Consider the following 27359-nt stretch of genomic DNA (forward strand, 5'->3'; position numbering starts at 1 on the left):
ATGAAAATTGGGTTTAAATAACTTAGAAACAGATCTAAAATTAAATTAACAGATTAAAATTATCTACCTTTCATTCCCAATTATGGCCCTTTACTAAAAGAATATAGAATGCTCTAACAAAAACTGGAATAGCACACTCAGGAATTTTAAGAAGTTCAATTGAACTGTAGAAACGTATTAGGAGAGCATGAATTTGGTTGATTTGGGTATCTAAACATTTAAAGTGCATGCAAATTGTCTGTATGCATATATACATACCTATGGATTAATGTATGTACAATTAATCTGTGTGCTTAAAAACGTTCTAGTGTGCATACACAGTGTTTAAAGAACAAATACTTGAAAGATAAAAAATGCATGAAAATCAGAAAATAATATTTCAAAATGAGCACAAACCAAACTGTTTTTGGCTGCTCACACCCCTGGAAAGTATCTATCTAGCTCAGTAGCTCACACGGTATTACATTTTCAAAACAGGCCAATTTTCAAACACAATGTATCTACTTAAACTGCATTTGAAAATCAGACTGTTACATAGCTAAATATGAATACATTTCGGCAATGCAATCAAGTGTGAGACACGTTAACAGCCTGCTGTTTACAGCTGTGTAAAAAAGGTATATATAAAGAACAGCTAGTCAACTTGTACGTCCTGTTGAACCTCTACATGGTATAAAGTGATATATGACATTTTTCTTCAACTTTTAATGCACAATTACCATTTATTTGTTGATTTTAACAGACTAAAAATAATACAAAGTGAATATGCAAGGTGAAAAATTCTAAATTACTTTCTTTGCAGAAAGGGCACTTGTTCAACTTGTCCAATTACATCTGATAAATTTATTTTTATTAATCCTTATGATGGAAAGCACTAACCCCCAGATTCTACATAGCACGCCTAGAGATCCATGCGGCAATCCAAGCATATTCTGAAACAAAGTGTGCAAGTTAATTGGCTTAACAAGCCAATCAGTGTTAACAGCACTTAAGAAATAATGAGCACTAATTGACAATAATTAGAATTTAAGCATACAACTCCCTAAGTGTATTCTGTAACCCAATGCGCCTAAAATTTTAACGAATGCAGGCAAAACAAAAAGGGGCATAGCTATGGGTAGGAAATGGGCATTTCGTGGGAGTTTCAAAATTTACACACGTTGTTATAGAATATGGCCCTCTGTGCCTAAATCTAAGTGCTGGGATTTATGCCACATTTTCATTGGTGTAAATGGAGGTGTGAAGTTTGAGGCGCTGTGAAATCAACTAAGTGTATTCTATATACCACACCTAAATCTAGGAGCCGCTTATAGAATACGCTTAGGCGGAAATGTTTTCTGCGTGGATTTTCTAGTCGCCATATATAGAATCTGGCCCTAAAAGGGTAATTCTATAAAGGGTGCCTATATTTAGGCACCAATTTTGCACATAACTTTATAGAATAGCAGTACATATGCGTGTAAATGATATCAATAACTATTTACATATATAATTAATAGGCACTATTCTATAAAAAGTGCACCTAGGTCACTTAGCATGTAACTGTGAGTGGGCATTCTGCCTAGCAATGTGCGCAACATAGAAAATCGTATCAGTTGTGTGCATTGATCTTGGTGCAGCAACTTAACCTTGCTACTGAGCAGGTATAAGCTATCACACTTAAGTTTCAGCATGCCAAAGCAGATACTTGGTGGGAAGAGTAGGATGGACCATATTACTCTTCAGTTGATTAGGCTGCACTGGCTTCCAGTGGTTTGGCACATTAAGTTTAATATTTTGTTGCTGGTCTTCAAGCCTCTGCATGGTGATGCCCCACTGGCCATTATGCAGGGTCTGATGGCTTATAATCCTTCATGAGGTTGAGATCTCAAACTGGGTGTTTTTTAGATGTTCCGTCATTTCGCCAGGTCCGCCTTAAAGAGAAGCGTTTACAAATGTTTTCTGTAGCTGGGTCCACCTCATGGAATGCTCTTCCTTTGCAAATGTGCCAAATTGCTTCTTTGCCAATGTTTAGAAAGAAATTGAAAACACATTTGTTTCATGAGGCTTTTTGTTGATGATGGATTTTATGTTAGTTATAGTGTGGTTTAAGGGTGCATTTTTTAAAATATATTTTTATGTTTGATTGTACTTGTTATATGTTTTGCTGTAAGTAATGCTTTTTCTGTATGGATATTACATTGTAACCCGCTTTGACGGATTGGATAGGCAGGAGATAAATTTGATAAATAAAATAAATTCAATAATGGGTTATGCAGTGCCTTAATACCATCATAGAATTGGTCGGAAGGGCACCACTTAAACTGTCCCTAAGAATTAAGATCTTTTTCTAATCATGCTTCAATGTTTCCAGCATTCCATTTCCTTAAACTACTTTGTTTTACACTCTGTAAACCACCGTATTTACTCTCAAGAAAGGCCGTATATCAAGCACAAGAAACAACTATAGTGCTCATAAAGTATATTAAATAAACACCTGTACAGATGAATGGCTGAGAAGAGAAGAATGGGATGGATTGGACAGAAAGTTATAATGAAATCAAACTTCTAAACAACTCAGCTGGTCTTATTTGGAAAAAACTTTTCCCATTCTGTGTCTATGGACACAAATCTTCATGAAAAGCCCCAATGAGTATTATAGACAGAGGTACAAAAGAAACAAGGCATATTACCTTGTAAGGATGTACGTACACGAGCTCCATATTTTGAGAGGTAAACAGCCTGTGTATGAGCATTCAAGAACAAGAATTAACAAGAGTTTTAGGACTCAGAAAGCGACTCGAAAGATGTTAAGACAACTGACAAGTTTGAGACCAGGTTGTTTAAAGGTCAAGTATATTAGTATATCCAATTTGGTAAAGGCTTCTTATGTTCTTCAAAGGCAAATAATACTTTTTTAAAAGGATAACACTTTTTAGAGGTCAGTTGCTTCCACGTGATTACTTTTAGAACCCTTACACTTAGACTAACCAAAGCTCTGAGAGTATCTTCATCTCACTTGAGCACCAGCTGCCTATATACTTCAATGGTATAAATAATTCACAAGCAACAAACTTTTTGCAGTTGAAAGGAAGTTCTAGAACCAGAGGCCATGATATGAAGCTCAAAATGGTAGACTCAGGAGTAACATCATAAAACATCTCTTTGTAAAGAAAGTGGTGGATACAAGGCAACAGCCTCCCAACAGACATAGCAGGGACTATTAAAATATTTCAACAAATCATGAGATAAACACAGAAGACCCTTCGTTACAAAAGATTGAAGGTGACAACATGATCAACTAGAGCCTGAATCAATAACACTTGATGTAAAATTGGCAGAGTACATGGGCATTATGGTCCTTACTTGCAATCATATTTTCTGTTTCAGTATTTCTAAGATAGAAGTACAGTAGTTTTAAATATAACATATATAGCTTAAGGCATTATGAAACTGTATATGTAGACATCAAAAGTTTAGTGATAAAATATTATATCAAGACAGATTCTTATGCTGTTGCTTTGACATGTTTTCTATATTATTTAAATATTACTACAGCTACTAAAATTGTATCTATTAGGATATGTTTTTCAATCCAAGTTGCACAAATCATCAACAAAATGTAAGCTTTCACCAATAATCTAATTTACAGTAGACTGAGGGAAAGGCCTCTTTCTTTATGCCTCTTTATTATATTTCCACTGTTGACATAAAGCTATGAATTAATTCAATCTCTACCCAGTTTAGGTAAAGAGGTACAATAAGCATTTGTGACTGCCAACAGGATGGCATCATTCAATGGTGCTCTTGAACCAGTGAGAATGTTAGTGCCTGTCCATGCAACTGCATACTGCAAGTCAGCACGACTCCTAGCCTCAGTCATGTTGAGGAGAAGGAAAGGCAGCTGTCATCCAAACCTGGGATTCCCCCTTTCAGGCTGTGGTGTGCTAACCATGGGGCATTCAGGCTATTGGCACAAAATGACTTTTTATTAAAAATAAATATTTCCATAATAATCCTCTGCTTTCTGCTATGAGAAATAAACAAAATGACCTATTGCAATACAATGATCTGAAACAGAGAAATAGCAAATGCTAGGAAAGCAGACTCCACCAATGGGCAATTCACCAGGTTTTCACAGACGCTTAAAGAGAACAGCTGCACAAGCATAACTTTCCTTTGGTTTTATAATTTGTTCTAATGCCATTTAAGTGTTATTACGTGGACAGAAGTGTACAGATTTGGTCTTTACTTTTACTCTCCACTTTCCCCAGCATTGGCCGTGCCATCTTCACTTTCCCCAGCACTGGCCGTGCCATCTTCACTTTCCCCAGCTTCGGCTGTAGAGTCTCTGCCATCAGTGCTTTTCCAACACTTTGTTCCGCAGCAGCCGCTTCTGCTTTTATTTCAGATGAACTAGTAAATCCAGCATCCTGTAACTGAGTGTCATCAACATCATAGACAATATCTTCTGGATTTGGAGCAGGTGGGCAGAATTCTTCTTTTGGGAACAACTGATTAAAATGGACTCTGCCTATTCAGATAAAATATTAGAAATTAGCTTAAAATAATTATTTTTTAAAATAAACCTCATATATTTAAGAACTAGAATGTATTTAACAGCCTGTCAATTTATCTCAAGCATCACTGATGTTCAGTAACAGCTTAATTATGATGACTTTTTTTTTTTTTGTTACATTAAATATTCAAAGGGATATGTCTATTAAAGGGCGCAAAGTCTTAACATGTGCTTAGCTTACATGAACACACCTACTGCAAGGCACATTAAAGTGTTTTGTAGTAAGCAATCTTTTTGCATGCACTACGTGTACTATTCATATTTTTTAATTTCTTTTTTTGGAAGGGGCATGTCAGCGACGTAAAATGGAAAGTGCTATTCAGCTAGCATGTTAACATTTGCACGCGCTAACTGGTTAGCATATCCATAATGCAAAAACTTACCACCTCCTAAAAAGAGGCAGTAAGTGCCTCCGTGTCAATTTCTTTCAGGTTATACATGCTAATGCAAATGTTAGCGCACAACTTGAAAAAAGAATTATTTGAAAATGCCCTATTTCCTGGACATGCTGGAAATGGGATTAGCAAGTGGGAAACTCCTGTGTTAGCACACACTAAGCCAATTTCCTAGCACCCTTTAGTAGACATATTCCAAAGTGTTCAAGCCCCCAGAGAAGATAGAAATGAATCCCAGCCATGTGCAGCAGGGGTACCTCCTGGACAGGATTAGGGTGCATGTGTACTGGGTTCTGGAAAACAAATATGGTCTATGGCCTCTGGACAATGACTACTGGTACAATAGTTGGACTAAAAGGAGAAATGGGTTAAAAATAAGGGAAGCCCTCCAAATGACTATAAAAGTTCATGACTCCATAGACCAAACAGGGACCAGGCCTCATTGAGCTAGACACCCAAGGGATATCCTATGTAAAATGCTATAAAACTGATATTTACTCGTCAACAATTACATTTACTGATTCCTTACTTGTGTTTTTAAATATATCTATGTGTTATATTAAATCAGTTATCAAGCTTTATGTCTTGTTTTATCCTAGGACATTCATTTTAATATATGAAGGGCCCTATTTACTGAACCGTCATAAGATTTTACAGTTGCTATGTGGTAACTGTCAAAATTACTGTGAGGAAACTGCAAAACCGGTGTATCAACTGTTGAGGACAATCCCAGCATCTTCCCATACAGAAAATGTACAGAAAGTTTCTTTACTGTGCACTATCTATTGCAGATAATACAATGCAGTTAGCAGTTAGCTACACCTACTGAGACAATGAGGCATATTTTCAAAGCACTTAGCCTTCCAAAGTTCCATAGAAACCTATGGAACTTTGGAAGGCTAAGTGCTTTGAAAATATGCCTCAATGTGTGGTAACTATCTCTGTGTTAACTGTATGGCACAGAACCATCCATTCACTGGCCTATTCTACATCAGCTAACATGGAAATTACCATGTTAACAGTTAAGCTGCCACATTAACTGCAGGCATGAACTAATTGCCATATTAATAGCTAGAGCAACTTAAGGGAGTATTCATCAAGTAGTGTTAGGGCCTTTGTGTGGGCATTAGGGCCTTAACATGTGTTAAGGGAATTAGCGCATGATAAATGCTAAGAAGCCCATAGATATAAAATGGTATTCTTAGCATTTAGCGTGCTTTAAGACCCTAATGCCAGTGCGAAGGCCCTAACACTGCTTGATGAATTCCCCCCTTAGTAAATAGGCCCCTAAATGTTTTATATTCATGTATTGCATGTGTAATTATTATTGTATTCAATGTTGCATATAAATATAAGCCATCTTGTGATACTGTGAGGGTAATTCTATCAAGGGGTAGCTATCTGTAGGCACCAAGGACACGCTTATTTGGGGGCTACTTTATAGACTACTAATGTAACAGGTCAAAAATACACCTATATTTTAGGCATGATCACTTACACCAACCACAGAGTTAGTGTAAATGTTTGCACTTAGTCTGTTACAGAACGGATATAGATTCTAGTGTTTTATAACCTATGCATGTAAATGTTCACCCTACTCAAACTCCATCTAAGTGAATGTTCACCTACAAAGTACATGCCATCAAATATTGGTGCGTACTTACAAAATACTCTGTAACTGGAAAATGGTCATATATGTATGTCCGTATATACATGAAAAATGACTAGAATGCTTCTTAAGGAATTAAGTCTATATAAGAAAGATGAAAACACATCTAAATAAACTGGCTACATAAAACTCCTTTGCCAAACTTGTCTTCATATTTTTCTCTATTCTGATAACAGCCTTATTATATGGTAGCCAGTACATTCATTGTTTTCTTCTGTATCCCTTTTGATATACACAGCAAAGTCATTATTTCTTGCAAATCAGAATACAGGGTATGGTTGCCTAGGACACAACTGAGTGCCTCAGGTCCTACACAAACAGCAACAACCCAAAAAGTAAGAAGAGTGAATGTGTATTTTACTCACCTGCTTAACAGCATGCTCATTTCCTAAATGAGGATCTGGTCCAGAACAGACATACACGTTAGAGGGTAAACCTTCATAGGAAGATCTGTCTATTCCTGTTGAGTCTCTCATATTGAAATACAAGGCCCAGAATATTTGTGGCTTTTCCAGTTCATTTTCTTGCTCAGACTCTGAAAAGAAAAACAAATCATTAGTTATCAAGACAGCTCAATGATATTAGGGACCATGCATGTAAACTCACACTAAGGAATTCTGAATGTGTGCTAATTTTTAGTGCATATGCACTTTGGTGTAAGCCAGCCCCTAGGAAGATGGATGATTTCATGAGAACTAATATTTTGCTATCCTCATAAAACACCTGTTACAGGTAAGCAACTTTACTCTCTATGAAGACAAGTGAGATAAACAGTCCTCACAAATAGGAATCCCTAGCTATAAGCTGCCTCTACCAAAAAATTGGGAAACAAGAGTGCCAACTGACAATAAATAATTGCTGTCAACAGGCCATTTTCTCTTTTCTTTAAACTAAGGCAACCTCTAAATTTAAAAAAAAAGCCTGTTGGATTCTAAACTTCACAGAGATTTTGCATGACAGACTGACAAAATCAATTGTCATGTTGTAATCTCTCTCTGAAGCAAAAATGAAAGTAGGAAAGGACCAATACAATTCCAACTCAAGAGTAAACAATTTTATTAGTTGGACTCGACACTGATCTGCATTTCGACATGAGGGCACCTGCCTCAGGAGTTAACAAATCAATCCAAATGGGTGTGGATATCATTGTACACAAACTCATGCAAATCTTTCAAGGTGTGTGAAAAAACCCCCCTAAAAACAGTATCCTTGGTAATGCAAATAATAGAGTAAAATACTGTGTTGTAACAATATTGCAGATTTAAAAAACATGGTCACAAGGAACAGCAATGTTGAAAAAAAATCTCTCAATATTCATTATGGATATCCTAAAAATCTAGTTTTTGGTTTTATGTTTACATACAGTGGAGACTTGGCTATCTGTTAACAAATTCAGTTTAAATGTTGCAGACATAGGTTCTTTTTTTATCTGGTTGAGGTGCTCCTGAGTTCCCATATTATTCCAGTTTGATGGTGTTGAGATCTCTATTCTTATAGAATTGCAATATTTAGGGATTACTTTTGACTCTTCATTATCTATGAGGCTCCATCTTAGAAGAGTTATTCAGAAGGTGTTTTTAAAGCTTAAAATGATCCACAATATGGGAGACTATTTTAAGTCCCACCAATTTTTGTACTATAATGCAGGTTTTTATTTTTCAATCATTTGATTATTTTAATGCTGTACCACAGAATGCACTCCAGGGTTTATGAGTTGCTCAGAATGCAATAGCTCATTTGATTTACAAGGTATCTTCTTATGAACAAACAAAAGAAAGAATGAAAGATTCTTAGCTGTAAAGACCAAGTCCCCACCCATAGTCATGGGAGGGGGGGGGGGGGGAAGCACCCCCCCCCCCCCGGGGAATATGTCTTACCTACCAGAAGGATATAGTCCAGCGTTCCCTAGATGTGCAGTCACTTATATACACCTTCCATCAAAGAGCACCACCTAATCAATTACCCAATGAGGAATCCTGCACATACAAAGGGCTCCGTCCATGTGCCTAGTTATTATCTCATGTTTTACCTACAGTTGTTCTTATATGTCCAGCTAAAACAGGTTTGTACTAGTTTGCAGATAAAACCATTATCAGGCCTTTGGCTACAGTGAACAGGATGTGCTGAAGTCTATAGTAACAGGCCCCAGAACAAACACTCAGAAAGCACAAAGAAGCACAGTTGCATGATAAATTCCATAACACCATGTACCCCTCCTAACCTACTCACATCAAGCATTTCCTCTGCCTCCCCGTCCAGCATCTCTCCCCTTCCTTATTCTCCACCTCCATAGTATCCAGAACCCCTCCTTCCTTACTCTCCCCCACCATGGTGTCCAGCATATTTCTCCTTCCTTCTCCCCCTCCACTAGTGTTTGGCATCTCTCTCTCCTCCAGTTATCAGCAAGTCCCCTTCTTTCCCCTAAGTATTAAGTGGCTTCTCTTTCCTTCCTTACCCCTTCCAGGGCAGTACCCACGCAGCATCAGCATTTCTAGACAACACTCACTGCGACTGGCAAAGGGCCTTGAGCATCTGCACAAGCTCAAAGCTCACTGTGTCCCGCCCCTCCCAAAAAAGGAAGTTTGAAAAGGGAGGGAGGGACCTAGCAGGCCACAAGGTTTTCCCCAGGCATGCCAACTGCCATTTTAGTGCCGCTCCTCCATACTGTGCTGTTCTAAGTCTACCTAGTGGATGGGCTGGCCCTGATATTACAAGTTTGATGATAGTACGGCTCTCCCTGTGTTTGGCTAAATAACACTTTTATCAAGATAAGAACTTTGTGAGTTACAAATTCTATAATTACAGTATACTGTGCTTGATAGGTGCAGAAGGCACTTTGAACAACTACATCCAACAAGGTCAGCTAAATGGATAAATCTTCTAGCTACTACTCCTTCTGGAGTCTGATTCCTGCCAAACTGTCACTTGCTATTGACAGTAAGACAGTTCGGTTGTTGACGCATAACACAGTTTTCAAGGTGTTGCCTTCTAGATCTGCTGTGTTCTGAGGCATCAGGCATACCTGATTTACAGTGATTATGTATCATGCTTTATAAGTAAGAAGAGGTACAGAGACTAGTCTACGAGGGCTCTATTTTGTACAACACCTGTTAAAGTTGCTTGACTTCTATTACTAGACATTTACCTTGCCTGGCTAATTTTACCTGCACTCTATTCTGAATCATAGTGCTAACAACATATGCTGCATACCAAGCAGTTTGTAAGGTAGGGGATCTCAAAACATTTTCTTGCTTGGCACTACATGTAGCTTAGTTCTTTTGTGTTACGGCAGAATCTGAGGCACAGGGAAATAAAGGTCTGACCTGTTGGGATTACCTTGGCCCAGTGTTCTTAGACTTTAGAGTTGACCCATGTTTGTTTGCTACTGAGTTTCAATACTGGTGACCTTCTGTAACTATCTGCAGCAGATACTTGAAGAACAGGGCCTGTGATATCTCTAAAATTCTTACACTATAAGATTATTTTGATGGCCATTTCAAGGTATTGCAACTAGGGCTGTACCAAATATTTGTATTCGATTCAGCCCCAAATATATTACTCATATTCGGTTGAACAGTGATTTAAATCTGAATATGAATAATCCGGGGCTCTGCTGTGCTTAAATCCTACTGAAATAAACATTTGATCTCTGATTTCACATTTCTTATTTGATTATTTGTTATGTTAAAGCTCAATGCCCCTTATTCAGTATTCGTATTCAGCAGAATAGTAAAATATGCTATTCGGTACAGCTCTAATTGCAACCTTCAAAGCTTCAGCTTTTTATAGGACCAACACAATTACTAGAACTCTACTGTACAAATGATGTGTGAGAAACTTTTTAAGGGAAGGTGCAGTGGGGGAGTCCAGAAAAATTGATGTCATTGAAAATAGTGTGTGCGCTGTAGGAACAAACCACAGACAATATTTACACTTTATAATTAACATTGTTCAATGACATATAAGCATACAATGAATCTGAAAAATAAAATGTGGAGCGTAACTGTTATGATGAGCTTCTACAGAATATTATACCTTTGTTGTAACTAACAGGCATAAGGTGTCAGCAGGAAATGTCAAGACAGCCATTAAAACAAATGTCAGTAGATGGCAATAAGTGTGATGAGGCAGTCAAGAGTTGCTAATACATCATAGAAACCTGACCAGCAAATATACATGAGAGGACTTATAGAAAAAAACTAGTCTAGTAATTCCTGTGTTTTGTTATATGGATTTGTGTCAAACATGATCTGCTTAGGGACATAGCGAACCTCTCCAGGCACACTTGATTTTGGACTTCTTTACTTCGCTCACCATTTTAATACATACTAGAACCTGACAGAATGGTTTCTATATAGAAAACATAGCTATTTACTGAACATGTAGCCTCTGTAAGACTCAGAAAGAATTAAAATAAGAAAGCATTACAAGACAAATCCACTCCTTAAAATATGTTAGGCTCTTGTCCTATGTCTTGGTGAAGAATCACAGCATGATAGATGAATAAAAATGTTTTCACTCTATATCATTTATATTAACTAAAGCAGTGCTCATACCAAGTGGAAACCCATCATATCACTTAAATAATCTGTGACAGAGATCAAGACTCACTTGCGTCCTAACCTTGCCTACGAAGATCACTACAAATTGAAGTCTTTTAGAAAGTCAAGATGTGGAAGGACCAAGAAATTGAGTACTCTATGATATATTTTAAATAGGGATCTACAATGACAGATATTTGAAAAAAATCATAAAATTTGACATGACATGCCTGGAAAGAGAACCTCAGACTCAAAAGAAGAAAAGTGTACATGGATAGGGCAAGAGTCTCAAACTTTAGTCCTCAAGGGCCACAAACTAATCAGGTTTTCAGGATATCCCTAATGAGCAAGAAAGAGAGAGAGAGATGCATTCACTGGAGGCAGTGGGAATGCAAATCTATCTCATACATATGCCTCCAGTGAATGCATCTCTCTCTCTTTCTTGCTCATTAGGGATATCCTGAAAACCTGATTGGTTTGTGGCCCTTGAGGACTAAAGTTTGAGACTCTTGCCCTATCCTATATATATATATATACACAGAATATTATACAGAATATATATACAGTGGTGGAAATAAGTATTTGATCCCTTGCTGATTTTGTAAGTTTGCCCACTGACAAAGACATGAGCAGCCCATAATTGAAGGGTAGGTTATTGGTAACAGTGAGAGATAGCACATCACAAATTAAATCCGGAAAATCACATTGTGGAAAGTATATGAATTTATTTGCATTCTGCAGAGGGAAATAAGTATTTAATCCCTCTGGCAAACAAGACCTAATACTTGGTGGCAAAACCCTTGTTGGCAAGCACAGCGGTCAGACGTCTTCTGTAGTTGATGATGAGGTTTGCACACATGTCAGGAGGAATTTTGGTCCACTCCTCTTTGCAGATCATCTCTAAATCATTAAGAGTTCTGGGCTGTGGCTTGGCAACTCGCAGCTTCAGCTCCCTCCATAAGTTTTCAATGGGATTAAGGTCTGGTGACTGGCTAGGCCACTCCATGACCCTAATGTGCTTCTTCCTGAGCCACTCCTTTGTTGCCTTGGCTGTATGTTTTGGGTCATTGTCGTGCTGGAAGACCCAGCCACGACCCATTTTTAAGGCCCTGGCGGAGGGAAGGAGGTTGTCACTCAGAATTGTACGGTACATGGCCCCATCCATTCTCCCATTGATGCGGTGAAGTAGTCCTGTGCCCTTAGCAGAGAAACACCCCCAAAACATAACATTTCCACCTCCATGCTTGACAGTGGGGACGGTGTTCTTTGGGTCATAGGCAGCATTTCTCTTCCTCCAAACACGGCGAGTTGAGTTCATGCCAAAGAGCTCAATTTTTGTCTCATCTGACCACAGCACCTTCTCCCAATCACTCTCGGCATCATCCAGGTGTTCACTGGCAAACTTCAGACGGGCCGTCACATGTGCCTTCCGGAGCAGGGGGACCTTGCGGGCACTGCAGGATTGCAATCCGTTATGTCGTAATGTGTTACCAATGGTTTTCGTGGTGACAGTGGTCCCAGCTGCCTTGAGATCATTGACAAGTTCCCCCCTTGTAGTTGTAGGCTGATTTCTAACCTTCCTCATGATCAAGGATACCCCACGAGGTGAGATTTTGCGTGGAGCCCCAGATCTTTGTCGATTGACAGTCATTTTGTACTTCTTCCATTTTCTTACTATGGCACCAACAGTTGTCTCCTTCTCGCCCAGCGTCTTACTGATGGTTTTGTAGCCCATTCCAGCCTTGTGCAGGTGTATGATCTTGTCCCTGACATCCTTAGACAGCTCCTTGCTCTTGGCCATTTTGTAGAGGTTAGAGTCTGACTGATTCACTGAGTCTGTGGACAGGTGTCTTTCATACAGGTGACCATTGCCGACAGCTGTCTGTCATGCAGGTAACGAGTTGATTTGGAGCATCTACCTGGTCTGTAGGGGCCAGATCTCTTACTGGTTGGTGGGGGATCAAATACTTATTTCCCTCTGCAGAATGCAAATAAATTCATATACTTTCCACAATGTGATTTTCCGGATTTAATTTGTGATGTGCTATCTCTCACTGTTACCAATAACCTACCCTTCAATTATGGGCTGCTCATGTCTTTGTCAGTGGGCAAACTTACAAAATCAGCAAGGGATCAAATACTTATTTCCACCACTGTATCTCTCCATTATGGATATCCTGAAAACCTGTCTGGTTTGCAACCCTTGAAGGCCAGAGTTTGAGACCCATGAGGTAGGGAAACCAACCTAAATGAAAAACCTGTATTTTAATATATTTCAAAGGAGAAAAATGTTTGAGAATGGTAAGCACAAAATATGTTAACAGCCATAAAAGACAGCAGTCCCTCTTTAACACTGCCATGGTTCCAACAAACTGAAATGTTATTCCTGAAATGCTTATGCATAATTTGATATAGCAGAACATAATTTGTTTCTAGTACCTTTGTTTAAAAAACAAACAAAAACATGTTTTACACATACATACACGCACTGCACTATTCTTCCTTCCAAATTTTATTAAGATGCTTTCACCAATATTATTCTCTGCCACCACCAAAATTCAATTCTGTGCTACACTGTACATCATGCTGTACTGAATGCCTGGAACAGTCATCCTGAATGGATACATCATACTACCCCTCTTAACATATTCAAATCCTGACTCAAACACACACCTCTTTGAGGCTGCTTTTAAAAACTCAAATCCTAGTTCTTCCTGACCATGGCCCCCTCACAATTTTAACCAAAAGTCCAAAAACCTCTTGTCATGTGTTTCCTGACTAGACTATAAGCTCCAAAAGACAGGGACCATCTTCTACATGTATCTGCAAATTAGCATCTATGTTAATTAAGTTCATCAGCAGCTTTTAACACTGTACAAAACACTCACGTAGTAAAAGTTAATTTTGCTCATAAAGTTACCTCTTTCTCATTTAGGCAGCAAAATGAATTAAGTCCTCTTCTCCAAGTGACTTTGCCTCTTTGACCTGCTATGGCCCAGTGCTCACTTTATCTGGTGATTCATTTTCAGTAACTCCAACAGTATTTGTTCTGACATTTTAATTAAAATACGACCACTACCTCATCCAGATGATAAAAGAGCCCATGTTTCAGTGCCTCAGTGCACCTGAGGACCCTCTGATCACCCAGTTTCCTCAAAAGAATTTGAATCAGATTCTAAACAATACATCATTTTAAAACTCCTTTGGCTTTAAACATTGAGGTATATTAAAAAAGCATGAAATAAACGTATGTTTCTCAGACAGAAACTGCTCAACTCCCAACAGAAAAAGAATGTGTGTAGGTAAATATATATATATATATATATATATATATATATATATATATATATATATATATATATATATATATATATATATATAATTTATTTGGATTTTGCTCACACCTTTTTCAGCAGTAGCTCAAGATGCGTTACATTCAGGTAGATACACGAGGTGAGTTACATTCAGGTACATACATGATGCTGGACTGATAGCCTTGGAGTCTTGAAGCCACAATATAAACAGTAAAGGTAGAACAAATTTAAAACATTAGTAAATGCAATATTATTGTATATCATGGTGTGAACCTGCAAGGTGCACAGTGTTGTAGAAAAAGGCTACAAGTGTTTCTTTGTGTTAATAAAATCATCTACTGGGAATCAATAAAATATGCCTTACTTGGAAAAAATATGTCTTTCAAAAATAAACATTAAACAAGAAAGCTGATAGACTACAATAAATTTATGAAAATGAATCATTTTTCAAGGGTTCAAATTATAGATAAAACCTGATATAACAAGGAGCAAGTCTGTAAATAAAGTAGAATGTTGACACAGCAGATAAAAAATTGGTTATGCTGAACTGCTGACTCACAGATGGATTTTGCTATGACATTATAAAAAGCTATATGTAGTTTATATTAAATTGAGCTAGAAAACTAACTAGGAAAAAGTCGCTACATTTAATTTTCATGACAAGTTCTAGTTTCCCCTATGGTTCACCTCTGAACCTTGCTGAGCCTCATCACACAACAGCTTGCGTCACGCAAACTGATAACACAGAGAGAGGCAGATAGTAAGAAGGAAGGAAAGATTTAAAATCTTTAGAAAGACAATTATATGCATGCTCACTTAAAAAACACTTTTTGTTTCATAATGTATACCACGGGTTTTCAACCCAGTCCTCAGGGCACACTCAGCCAGTCAGGGTTTTCAGAATATCCCCACTGAATTTAATAACTAAATCCAGTAACAGTTCCATAATTTTCTTTCTTGTACCTCTCTCTTTTATTTTACTGCTATCTTTATTCTTAATATGCTTATACAATTTTAAAACAGTGCTTCATGCCTGAATTTAATAGGGCTATCCTGAAAACCCTGATTGGCTGGGAGTGCCCGGAGGACTGGGTTGAAAACTCCTGATGTACAGTGTATGACCTCAAGATTAAGGTCCTCTTTTACGGAGTCATGTACCTGTGTTATGACAGTTTGAGCTTATATCCATTTTCTGTCACGTTCATCCATACAGACATTCACTGCTGTTGCGGAGAACAGAACAACGTGGGATATTTGATTTAAAGACAACAGAACAGTGAATGCATTTTTTTGAAGTTAGAAATAAAGGGTTTTCCATTTAAGGTGAATCTCTACTCCAACTGGCCAGATAAATAGTTAGCATCCTATTAATAGACCACGACCATCTTGGCTCAGGTTAGAGAAATTAAAAGTGCCTGTAAACAGTTCACCTCATGACGCAGCAGAAGGCGAAACAATGCACTCTTGTTGGGGGGATTATATTCTTGGGGTCTGCGCTTGTCTGGCATTTGAGAGTTCTAGTGGTCTATCTGATTTATAGCCGCCATGAAAGTCGATTGAGGAGTTCAACACTGCGGTATAGCAAAGAAAGACAATATGGGACTCAATGGGAGAAACTGACTCTATGAGAAGTCATTCCTATTTTTGTTTTACAAGCATGCTTGTGCATCCTATTTAAGTTATTTATATAGGAGCTATTTTAAAATGAAGGGACACCCACATTGGTTTTTGATTTTGGAGGTATTAGAGTTTTTTGGGAACAGTTATTTTTCTCTTTATGATAGGAGCTTTTTTACATTGTTCCTTTTTTTTCCCCATTTGAGAAACCAATGATAGTACTGGCACTCCTGTAAAGAGGGTAGTTGTTACTGCATGCCGCTATCAGGAAATTTGTAAGCTTACTCTATAAAACCTTTGTGGGTTTGTTTCCTTATTTTCCAGCAAATTTCATTAAGAATATTAGTGGTAATGCTAGTTTGCTTCTCCAAATATTTGATATAGTAAACCAAACTAAATCATGTATCTGTCTAAATGCACAAGATGTATGAACATGTCTAATTTCTGCTGCATAACTAGCATGTAGTTTTTAATGTGATAGTTATAATTAATTCTAACAATACTACATTGATGGAACTGTGGTTTCCAATATTATTATTATAACTACATAAGAACATCGCCACATACAGAACCACTGGGAGGAAATTTCCTATAGTAACTTTAAAGTGGGACTGAAAACTTTCTTTTCTGTATAGGTCTTCCATAGGCTGCTTGGCATCTAGTTGTTGGAGAGGCAGTGGATGGCAAACACTTTTGTTGCTTTTCTTTGTGCTGTTTTCCTTGGTTTGTGCTTAAATTATTACTCCAAATTCTTTTATTATAAACACTTTATTGTAAACTTATGACAGATTGTTAAGTTCAAATACACTAAGGGGCCATTTTACTAAGCTGTGTTAGGGACTAACGGGCACCTAATGCAGCTTAAAATGATGTACCATGGAATGCACTCAGGCGTCCTGCAGTAACTACTAAATGTGTGTGTGCTGTGTGTTAAAAAGTACATTTTTTGAGGGGCATGTCAGCGCTAAACACTGTATTTGCATTAGTGCGAATTAAGGGGAAAGGGAACGGGACTTGATATGCTTCATTTCTGTGGTCTTTGCAACTACATTCAAAGCAGTTTATATAGTACATACAGGTACTTATTTGGGTTAAGTGACTTGCCCAAGGTCAGAAGGAGCTGCAGTGGGAATGGAACCCAGTTTCCCAGGATCACAGTCCGCTGCACTAACCAGTAGGCTACTCCTCCACTCTGATTAACTGGTTGGAGTAGAAATATCACATGAGCCCGTATTGTCTACAAAATAAGTGGCAGTAAGTTCTCATGTGGTAATTTCTTTTAAAATGGCTACATTAGTGCATGGCCATTATTTAAAAAAAAACAAAAAACAGTCATTTTATGGCTGTGAGAAAAATGGCCTTAGTGCATAGGAAAAACCCGTGTAAGTGTGTGCTAAGGGTCACTTTTTACCGCAGCTTAGTAAAAAGACATCTAAACTGATTAAACAGTGCTGTTACATACTCTTAGTAGAGTACTGCATTAATAAATACTGAAAAAACAATTTAATAAAATTAGCACTTCAGTGTAAATAAGAGGTTATTCCAGTGCCTGAGCAACATATTAGACAGAATGGCAAAATTTACTACATATTCCCCCTTTATAGTAAGTGCTCTAAGCAATTAACAAGAAAGGAAAGATAGCTGGAATCTTAAAAATCTCAAATAAAATTATGTTTTTTTTCAAGGGTATGCAATATATATATATATAAAAAAGGTTTGGTGCAAAGCACACTCATTTAGCTAAAATAGGTAGGCTGAAATCAGTCTAAGCTCTGCTATATTTACAAGGTTTAAAACTGAATATAGATGTGTGGTCATCGGATGTCTTCTAGTATATATACCAACCAAACATATTCAAAATTGTTTAACCTATCCATGAACAATGCCATTGTTCATAAACAGAGATAAAGGTTGAACAAAAACAATAAGGTTAATATCTTTTTAGTAGACTAACTTAATATATTTCTTAATTAGCTTTAAGGAGTTGACATTGCTATAGGATAATCCAATTTCTTCTTAAATCTAACTTGGTGTTGCACATGCAGCATTGCTAGGCAGACAAGTTCATAATCTGACAATCCTATCAGTAAAATCATATAGAAGGGCTGGCCTGGTGCCTCAGTGGTAGTGCTATGTACCGACATGTGGAGGGACCTGCATTCCATTCCTGGCTCAGGTGTTCAAGTACCCTAGCTAACTAAGGAGAGGTTGGGAAGAAAGCAGAACAGACAGGTGGTGTGGACACAAGAGTAAGTAGACACACCTTTAGGAGGGACAGAGACAAGGCTGTCATGAGCTGGAAAAAAAAAAGAGAATACAAAACTAGAAGACAACATATTTCAGGTGAAAAAAAAAAAAAGATGAAAACAACTAAATAGTGAAAGCAAGAAAACCTAAAGAAATTATCCAAATACATATAGGAAAAGTTTGACAATTTTTTAAAGAAAAATATTTTAGGATTTTTATACTGCATGGCTGGTGTACTAAAGTGAGTTAACATAAGCTATTCATGTACATAAATGGTTCATGTTAATGACCTGCATATGATTTTTATGCTAATTTTCAGTGCTAAAGTCAGCTCTTTAATAAAGATCTTACCACAAAAGCTTACTAAACCTATAGGAAATGTAGCAAGTTTTTTGCATTAATGAATCCATGTTAAATTTTGTACATTTTAACATGTATGCTTTTTTTCTGCAATGCAAGGTAATAAGTTGCTTTGCATGCCTTTAGCAGAGATTTGTATAATTCAAGCTAATTTACAAGTGCTAAAAGCTGTTAACACGAAAAAACTACATTGCATGTGCTAACACAACACATCTTTACATTTAGATCCTTTTTTATTAATGCTTAGCTTGCACTAATGGACATGCTACCTGTCACCATGGTCCATTATATTTCTATGAGTGCAACAGCAGATAGCATACACTAATGCTCATTAAACATTAATAAAAGAGGCCCTCAGTGCACAGGCCTTCTGTGTTAATAAAGGTTCTCTGATGATAGTACAGATATAAACCACACACAATTCGCATGACTTCATCTTGTGCTGACATGTGATTCATGTGTGGCTCATTACATCTGTTGCCATGAAGGAATTTAAAAAATTTGGCTGCAGAATCTTTTTAGGGCCCTGTTTACTAAGCCGCGCTATAGGTGCGCTAGTGTTTTTAGCATGTGCTAAAGCTAGAGACACCCATAGGAATATATGCATTAGTGCTCAATTTTTAGCACGTGCTAAAAACGCTAGCACACCTTAGTAAACAGGGCCCTTAGTGTTTGTCACAGAACCTATTCCTCAGTTGCCACAAAAAATTAAAAGTCTTGACTTTAGTAAATCCAGAGATTCTGAGGATCTGTAGTGCTGACTCATTTTATTTATTAACCATGTGGAAATTCTCCTTTAAAAGCAATCACTATTTTGCTAAAGCATTATTCTGTCATAGTACACGAATGCTGCAGCAGCAGCTTAGTCTTACTCAGATATATACCCAAAGTACTTGTTAACTCTTTTACCATTATATACATTTAGGGAACCTTTTACTAAACCACGTTGAGAACTTAGTCTAGGATTCTATATATTGCGCCTTAATTTCCACAAGGAAATCAAAGCATCTTCTATAACAATGCGTATAACTTAATTGGTTAACTAGCTAATCAGTGTTAATTGGATGTTAACAAGCAATTATCAGCACTAATTGGCATTAAGATTTACAGAACTTGCTAAGTGTATTCTGTAACGCGGTGGGTGTAAATTCTAAGTTGCAAAGTTGAAAAGGGGCATGGCTATGGACCGGGCGTGGGTGTTTCTAAAATCTATGAACGTTGTTACAGAATACAGCTGCTCTGTGTCTAATTTAGGTGTTGGGATTTAAGCCAAGTAAAATGTGGTGTAAATGGCCATGACTAAATTTTAAGCCTATTCTATAAAATTTAGGCATAGAGAATACGCCTAGGCGTATTTTTTTCCACACATAATTTTCAGGCGCCATATATAGAATCTAGCCCTTAATATGCGGTTTACCACGTGGGAATTGCTAGTGCAGAACCACATTAGGAGGCTTTGGGGTATTTTGCAGTTAGCCAGCAGTAAACCACGCATTAAGTATATTTTTTGAAGGAGTGAGTCATGGGTGGGAATGGGCACAGAAGGTGATTTGTGATTAGCACCCTGCAAATATCATGTGTTAACTAATGTGCAGGTAACATGGAACCACTTATTGCTTTTTATAATAAGGGGTGTTAAGTGCATACACTGTAAAACCCAACATAGACTATACACTAATGGAACTTGTAATAGAGGACCTTGTAAAAACACATGCTGGGAACACAATGGATGCTGTGTTATATTTACAGCTATAACTCAGTAAAGTCACATGATAAACCACAGTAACTGCAAATTTTAGCATGGTTTAAGGATCCCTTAGTAAAATATACTGCGACTTCAGTATTTACCTGGCTCAGGAAACCAACATAACACTTCCTTTAACTTTAACTATTTCTAGAGCACATCTAATATTGTGTCCTTTTTAAAAAAAGTTTGGCAATTTCATTCCCTTCTACATCACTCTTCGTTACTTTATAAAAGTATTTTCAATGTGAAACATTTTTTTCTTTAATTGAATTTCTGTCATTGTTATATTAAGCCTTCTCTAAGAATTGCATTTTTGACAGGTTTTCTCCCACTTTGCCCCGTTCATCTATATTCATATATTTGGGGGCTCAAAATTAATTATGACAATAAACCTCAGGTCTCAACTTAAACATCCGCAGTTTAGGTAACCATAGTGAGATGCAGTTGTGAAAGGTACAGTACTGGCTTTTACCACAGAATGATTTGGATGCATACATGGATTTATTTATTGAAAAAAAAAAAAAGAATTTTGCAACAAATAAAGCAGAGATGCCTAGTCACACACAGACCATAAACTAGTTTGGCCTTATACTATGCTTTGTCTGATTAGGCATTCTGGCTCATATTAAATCAGTGTATTGCTGTCTTCAACTCTGTTAGAAGCCAGGTAAAGCAGCACTCTCTATATCCATAACATTAGCAGAAGAAACATGTGATGGATTAAAGATCTGGGAAAATGGAAGAGCGACCACTGCTTGCAGAAAGAATGCACAAACTCAAATCCTCTATAATTTCACATCATAAAAAGCAAAACAGATGTACAGAAAGGATCCTTATAAGAGAAAGATCAGGAAAAATTAGGAAAAAAAAACCGAGCAAACTCATTTGGGGGAATATATATAAAGCACTGTAGTTATAAGAAAAAACAACTTTTACTAAGAAACAATCATGTTCTTCAAAGGAGATCCAGTAAGTCTCATTCAAAAAATAAATTGGTCACATAGGGCTAGATTCTATATATGGTGCCTGAAACATCCACGCCAAAAAAGTACACCTAGGTATATTCTTAAAGTATGCCAAAATTTAGGCGTACTGTATAGAATAACCTTAAATGACTATGCGGATTATAGAAGATGCTGAGTGCCCAGCGGCGCGACTAAATTAGTCGTGGGCAGTTAAGCCAAGTAAATCTTGGTGTAAATCCCGATGCCTAAATTAGGCGCAGACCAGGTGTGTTATACAATAATGCACATAGATTTGAGAAATGCCCACAACCTGCCCACTCCACACCCATGGCCATGCCTCCTTTTCAACTATGCGTCTTAGAATTTATGAGCATCACATTATACAATACATTTAGACAGTTATACTCGTAAATTCTAATTAATGCCAATCAGTGCCAATAATTGCTTGTTAAGTGGCAATTATTGGTGTCAAATGGTTTGTCAATTAAGTTGCTCATGCAAATCCAAAATACTACCAGATTTGCGTGTGCAACTTAAGTCGTGCTACAAAGAATCCGGGGGATAATGCAAAAGGGGACAAAAGATTTTATATATCATGCACAATATTTGGTTTACAGCTTTAACAAAACCAATCTGAGGTATGGCAGGGAAAACAAGTTTCCAAGATGGTAATGTCATGATTTTGCTGGTCCTTTTAGCAAACCAACCCTTGCAATATTTTCTTAGACAAGCCCTCTGAAGAAATTAAAAGGTATGTGCACTTTTCCAGCAGTATCTCCTGGTGTGGGGGCCAATGGATGTTTTGTTTTACATGGTATAGCATAGATAGCAGCATTACTTCCCAAACCTGTTTCTCAGCCAGGCTTTGAGGACAGTAAATTGCCACTCAGTCACATTCTCCCACAAGCCAAGATGCCTTATTCTGCAGCAAATGTATGAATGCATCTGTGCTATCTGTTGAGGCATTCTACTCCAGTTCCAGTGCTACCCAAGTGCCTCTCCTCCAATCCAAGCCTGGACCCCCAAAAATAAACCAATTGAAACTCCACCAGAAAAATAAGCTCCCCTAATTCTCTCTCCCACAAGGATCCAAACCTGACACTCCCCTCTAACCCCTGAGATTTATCCAGGGGACTTTAGGAGTCTAGTGGATGGGCCCTTCTGCTCCTTTGCCACCTGGGTTCAAAATAGTGGCTATGACCCCTAGCAGTAGTCTTGTGGTGAAATCTACCAAAAAAGGGCAAGCCTGGCAGATTACCCCCAAGAAAAGAACCGCCAAGTGCCTTGGCCACAATTTTGAACTCGGGCAGCAAAGGGACAGAAGAGGGGCGTTGCTCCTGATCTATCAACCAGAGAAACCCCTGAGAAGGTCTCGAGAGGAAGGGGGAGTCTTGGATCAGTGAGGGTTATTGCTTGCAGGGAGAACAAACTCATGCCAGTGGAGCACCTACCCTTAACATCACTTTACACTAACACAGATACACAAAAGTCAGATAATTCAGTTATAGATTTCTTTGCAGCTTCAGCAGTCTTTTGCACCATTTCTGTGAATCACACCACACTTGGCTCACCTATTTCTGTTTCAGCATATGGCATGAATAGTTTCTGTACCACAGGTTCTAAATCTTCCTTGGCAGTTCTGGCGGACACACATGTCAGGTGAACCAAATCTGTTGGTATAGACAATGGTAGCTTAGAGTGAGATAGATAATTATGGCTATCCAGTGAGAGATAAGAACTGTCATGCACAAATTGACCTGAATTAAAGGAGTAAAACATTTGTAGATAATAGAAGTATAAATAATAGATATTCCCTATGAGACATGAATTAAGTATTTAAGACAGGTATAAAATGGATGGTTATACACATTATTAAATATAAAATAAAACATAAGCTTAATGATACAAATGGTAATAGTGAAAAGAGAAAAAGGAAGAAAGAGAAAAGAGAAAAAAGGGGGAGTGAAGTACAGGGAATGCAGGTAGAAAGATGGGCAAGAAACAAGTCAACAGGAATGGGAAAGGTAGGAGAAGTAGAATAAGGCTAAAAGACAGAAAACTGGAACAAAAGGAAAGTTGGATCAGGAAACTCATGAAAGCAGAGTATAATTGAAACGTTTCTGTAAATATAACGATTACCGTTTTTTATTGCTATTAAACAATGAATATTTGTTAGGTACCAAGTCACTGGTAGATTTTTCCAATATAAAACAAAAGTTACAAAAATGATTCAAGAAAAAAATGCATTAACAAGAGTGTCAAAAATAAAGTAATGGGGAAATCTGCATTAGGAAACTGGTTTTCTTTCATGTTTCTATACTACTATTGTATACTACCTACATACTTTCAGCACAACACTGTATGTAATCAGTATTTAAGATTACATATTTTGCAGAATACAATATTTTTTATAGGACAAAGACTGAGGAAAGTGTGTGAAGCTTGGAGAAGAGATGGCTGAGAAGAGATATGATCGAGACCTATAAAGTCTTGAGTGGAGTGGAATGGGTAAACATAATTCAATTGTATACTCTTTCAAAAAAAACACATAGGCAACACATAAGTCGCTGTGGAATTCATTGTCAGAGGACGCTGAAAGGAAAAATTTTATCTTAGTTGCTAATTTTCTTTCCTAAACACTGCAAGGAATTGAAAGTGCCAACCCAGGATGGCAAACCTCATAAACCTTTCATGAGGTTCCCAAATAAGAACGTGCAGATACACCTTCTTGAGGCCCAGAGCTGTAAAAAAAAAAAAAAAAAACCCTGAGCACACAGCCACTAAGATGGAACACAATGTTTGAATTCTGAAATCAGCAACTGGCCTTCTTTCTTTTTGTGCTTTCAAAACAGATGGAGTAGTGCCCCTTTTCCCACTCTCCTCTGGGAACTGGGATCACTATTACCAGATCTATAAGCCATTCCAATGTACTTAACACCAACACCTTTTTGACTGATGCATGATGTAGGGGGTATAAGCCCCTCTCACCTATAAGCAGTGCATTATTGGCTCTGACTGAGCGTGCACCTGTATTACAGACATCAATATGCATTGCTATGTCTCCAAGGAAGCAGAGACTATGTTTAAATGCCTTGGCATGAACAATGTACAGATTCTGTCATCCTTTCTTGTTAATGCTTATGCTGCAGAAAGAAACCTGTGAAACAGCCACAATTGCTGAGGTACAAAACTCAAAATGGAAAAAGCAGGAATCAGTTTAAAGTAACAATACTAAACTCAACTTAGAAAACTATGCTGAAAAAGAATAATTCTATCTTCTTTTATTCAGAGGGAAAAGACCTCAGTGGCTCTTGTATGTCCTTATTTTAGGAGCATATGGAAGAACCTCATAAAAAGCGCCACCATCATTGGTCAGAAAAACCCTCCATAATCATAACTTATATTTCATATAACGTGACAAATTTCTTTAACACCAAAACTTCCAGTGATAATAAAAATCTTGATTGTATTATTAAATAAATGTCCAGATCATCAGCCAAAAATAAATTCACATTGATTCAACATTGTTATAGTAACTTGAAATATAAGAACGTATCTTTAGCTGATATATTGCTCCTGGTCTCTATGGAGCTGTCTGATTCGCTGATATAAGCTTCGTTGGGAGCCTATGCTTTGAAGTCTTATTCCCAAAGCAAAAGAGCTATACAACTGAAGGATAACATAACGGGTAATCTAAAATGGGATCTCCTATAACTCCAGAATCCTGCTCCCTGGGAGCCTAAGATGCTCTAAGGCTTGAGAAGAGATGTACAACAGAGGAATCATCCCCTTCTCCAATGGGAAGTTCACCTTCTTCTGAGGTATCTGCTAGGAATGTACTCCTTCCCAGCACACTGGCTACAGACCAGCCAGACATTACTGACTGAAAGACCCAGTTCTCTTGCTGCTCCACATGTGCCTTTTTGCCTGAGAAGCCTCTGAAGGTTCAGACATTCTCAAAAATCCTGCACAAAGCCAGCTTTGCCTTAAATAAAAGGCTTTGTGGAACAAAACAATTGGCTCAAGGAACCCAAAGCCTGATGAACTGTATTTGACAAGAGTGGCAAGGGGAGGTCCCCACCCTAGCCCAGGCTCCTCAAGCTTATATTAGTAGGAAAGTCTGTTTACTGAACATGAAAAGCTGGGGAAGACGAGATGTCCATCTCTCCCATGCTTTTTCACAAGGCCACGTCTGTCCTGAACCATCTCCTTTTCCAGCCACTTCAGCATAATAGCAGCCAACTGCTGTGAGTTATTGCTTGGACTCCTCCAGCAAACCAACCTGAAGCAAACCAACTGAAGAATTATGGTACTTGCTGCAATGAGAGCTCCATTTCTCGGAGATGGCGCCTCCAAATTGCCATGATCGAGTGCCAATTTTACGTCTTGCCTAACGACTCCATCACCACTAACACAGTCAGCAGGTACAGCTCCCAAGCTGACTTCAACTGTCCTCAGTTGCTGCTGAAGCTCTCAGCTTCCTGGACCTGACATGCTGAAAGGGCTCAACTGGCTCCACTCCTAGCCCCAACTTCCCATGCTGTAAAACTGACAGCACAGCTCAGGGAGGTTCCTCCAACCACAGCCAAGGTCAAATGAAGCACAGTGGGTATGTTTTTGCTTTTAATATAGAAATACAAGGGAGGAACAACCAAAAGAAGAAAACATAGAAAGACAAAGTAAGAACGGGAAGAGATCTGGACTCCTCTTTTCAACCCCTCAGAAAGGTGCCTCCTGGCAGGACCCTGAACCTTCCTCCACACACCATAGCTCCAGTGTGTGATCAGTTCTCCAACTGGGCCCAGAAGCTCAACAGGCCAGCCCACTGCTACACCATATGTCTGTCACCATCTAATGGAGACAGAGAATACTGGGGAAATGGTGCTGCTTGGTGCCTTGTATAGCCTAGAGCTCACAGCTCTCTAGTCTCTGTCTTCATCTGCTGGCTGAGAAGTATAACCCATCAGTTCTGGACTAGTCTGATGGACAAAAGGAAAAGCAGTGTAGCTGTTTTTAAAAAGCTAGGCAAATTCCTGGAGAGAAAGTGCATAAACTGTTATTATGGTAGACTTGAGGAAATCCAACTCCTTATCCCTGAGGTTAAGCAGCATGGAATTTTGCAATTTTTTGAGATTCTGCAAGGTATTTGCCCACCTGGATTGGCCAGATTGGAAATACATAACTGAGCTTGATGATTTCTGACCACACCCAGTATGGCAATTTTTATGTATTATATACTACATAATGGCTGAAGAAGAGATTTTGGACCCTGTTTACTAAGGTGCACTAGCGTTTTTAATGCTCACTAAACGCTAGAGACACCCATATATTCCTATGGGTGTCTCTAGCCTTAGCGAGTGCTAAAAACACCAGCGTGACTATAGAACGGTTTAGTAAACAAGGCCTTGTGTGTTTTCAATTGGCCAAGTCAAAGTCCTGATCTGCTGTGGCAAAATCATGAAGTGAGCTGCTCATATGAGAAAGCCCTTAAAATGTCAAAGTTGAAACAGAGCTGTCTGGAAGAACATAACAAAAATTCTCTAATAAGAGAGACTGACTTACAGTTACAGAAAGTTATTGCTATTCAGAGGAGGGTTCATATACTTTTTCAAACAAGGATATTTACTATAAAATCTTTTTGTCAAATGAATTAATATCCATCCCTTTTGTTTGTGTTTATTCAATGGTGTTATCTTTCTCTCAAAGAAAGTTTCAGACTGGGATCTGATCACGTTTTACATATAAATTGTGCTAAAATACAGACCAGCCTATGTGGTTCACAAATTTTGTCAGCACTGAATTCAGATTTCTCTATCTGATTCTTAACTGCTCTACCCTCTGTTTAATTCCTGATGTCATTAATCATTAACTTAATAATTATAATACCCATATAATTTACTTGAGACACTCAGGGCAGGGAACCACACACACAAATTAAATGGAAAG

At 37.9% G+C, this 27359-nt stretch overlaps 1 protein-coding gene across 2 annotated transcripts in view; it reads right to left on the reverse strand.

The window, feature by feature from the left end:
• Window positions 1-1390: 1390 nt before the first annotated feature.
• CHM (CHM Rab escort protein) overlaps window positions 1391-27359 on the reverse strand; it is a 243774-nt gene continuing 217805 nt past the window's right edge. The window contains exons 13-15 of one of the 2 annotated variants that reach the window (XM_030209030.1): window positions 22985-23083; window positions 6988-7157; window positions 1391-4513 (exon numbers count right to left, since the gene is read on the reverse strand). In XM_030209030.1, the coding sequence (XP_030064890.1) occupies window positions 4382-4513; window positions 6988-7157; window positions 22985-23083 (401 nt within the window). In that variant the 3' untranslated portion in view covers window positions 1391-4381. Of the gene's footprint in view, window positions 4514-6983; window positions 7158-22984; window positions 23084-27359 lie in introns of both variants that reach the window. The other variant, XM_030209031.1, reaches the window with a different exon arrangement.

The sequence above is a fragment of the Microcaecilia unicolor genome, chromosome 7 (genome assembly GCF_901765095.1).
Source record: "Microcaecilia unicolor chromosome 7, aMicUni1.1, whole genome shotgun sequence".
NCBI classification, from domain to species: domain Eukaryota; kingdom Metazoa; phylum Chordata; class Amphibia; order Gymnophiona; family Siphonopidae; genus Microcaecilia; species Microcaecilia unicolor.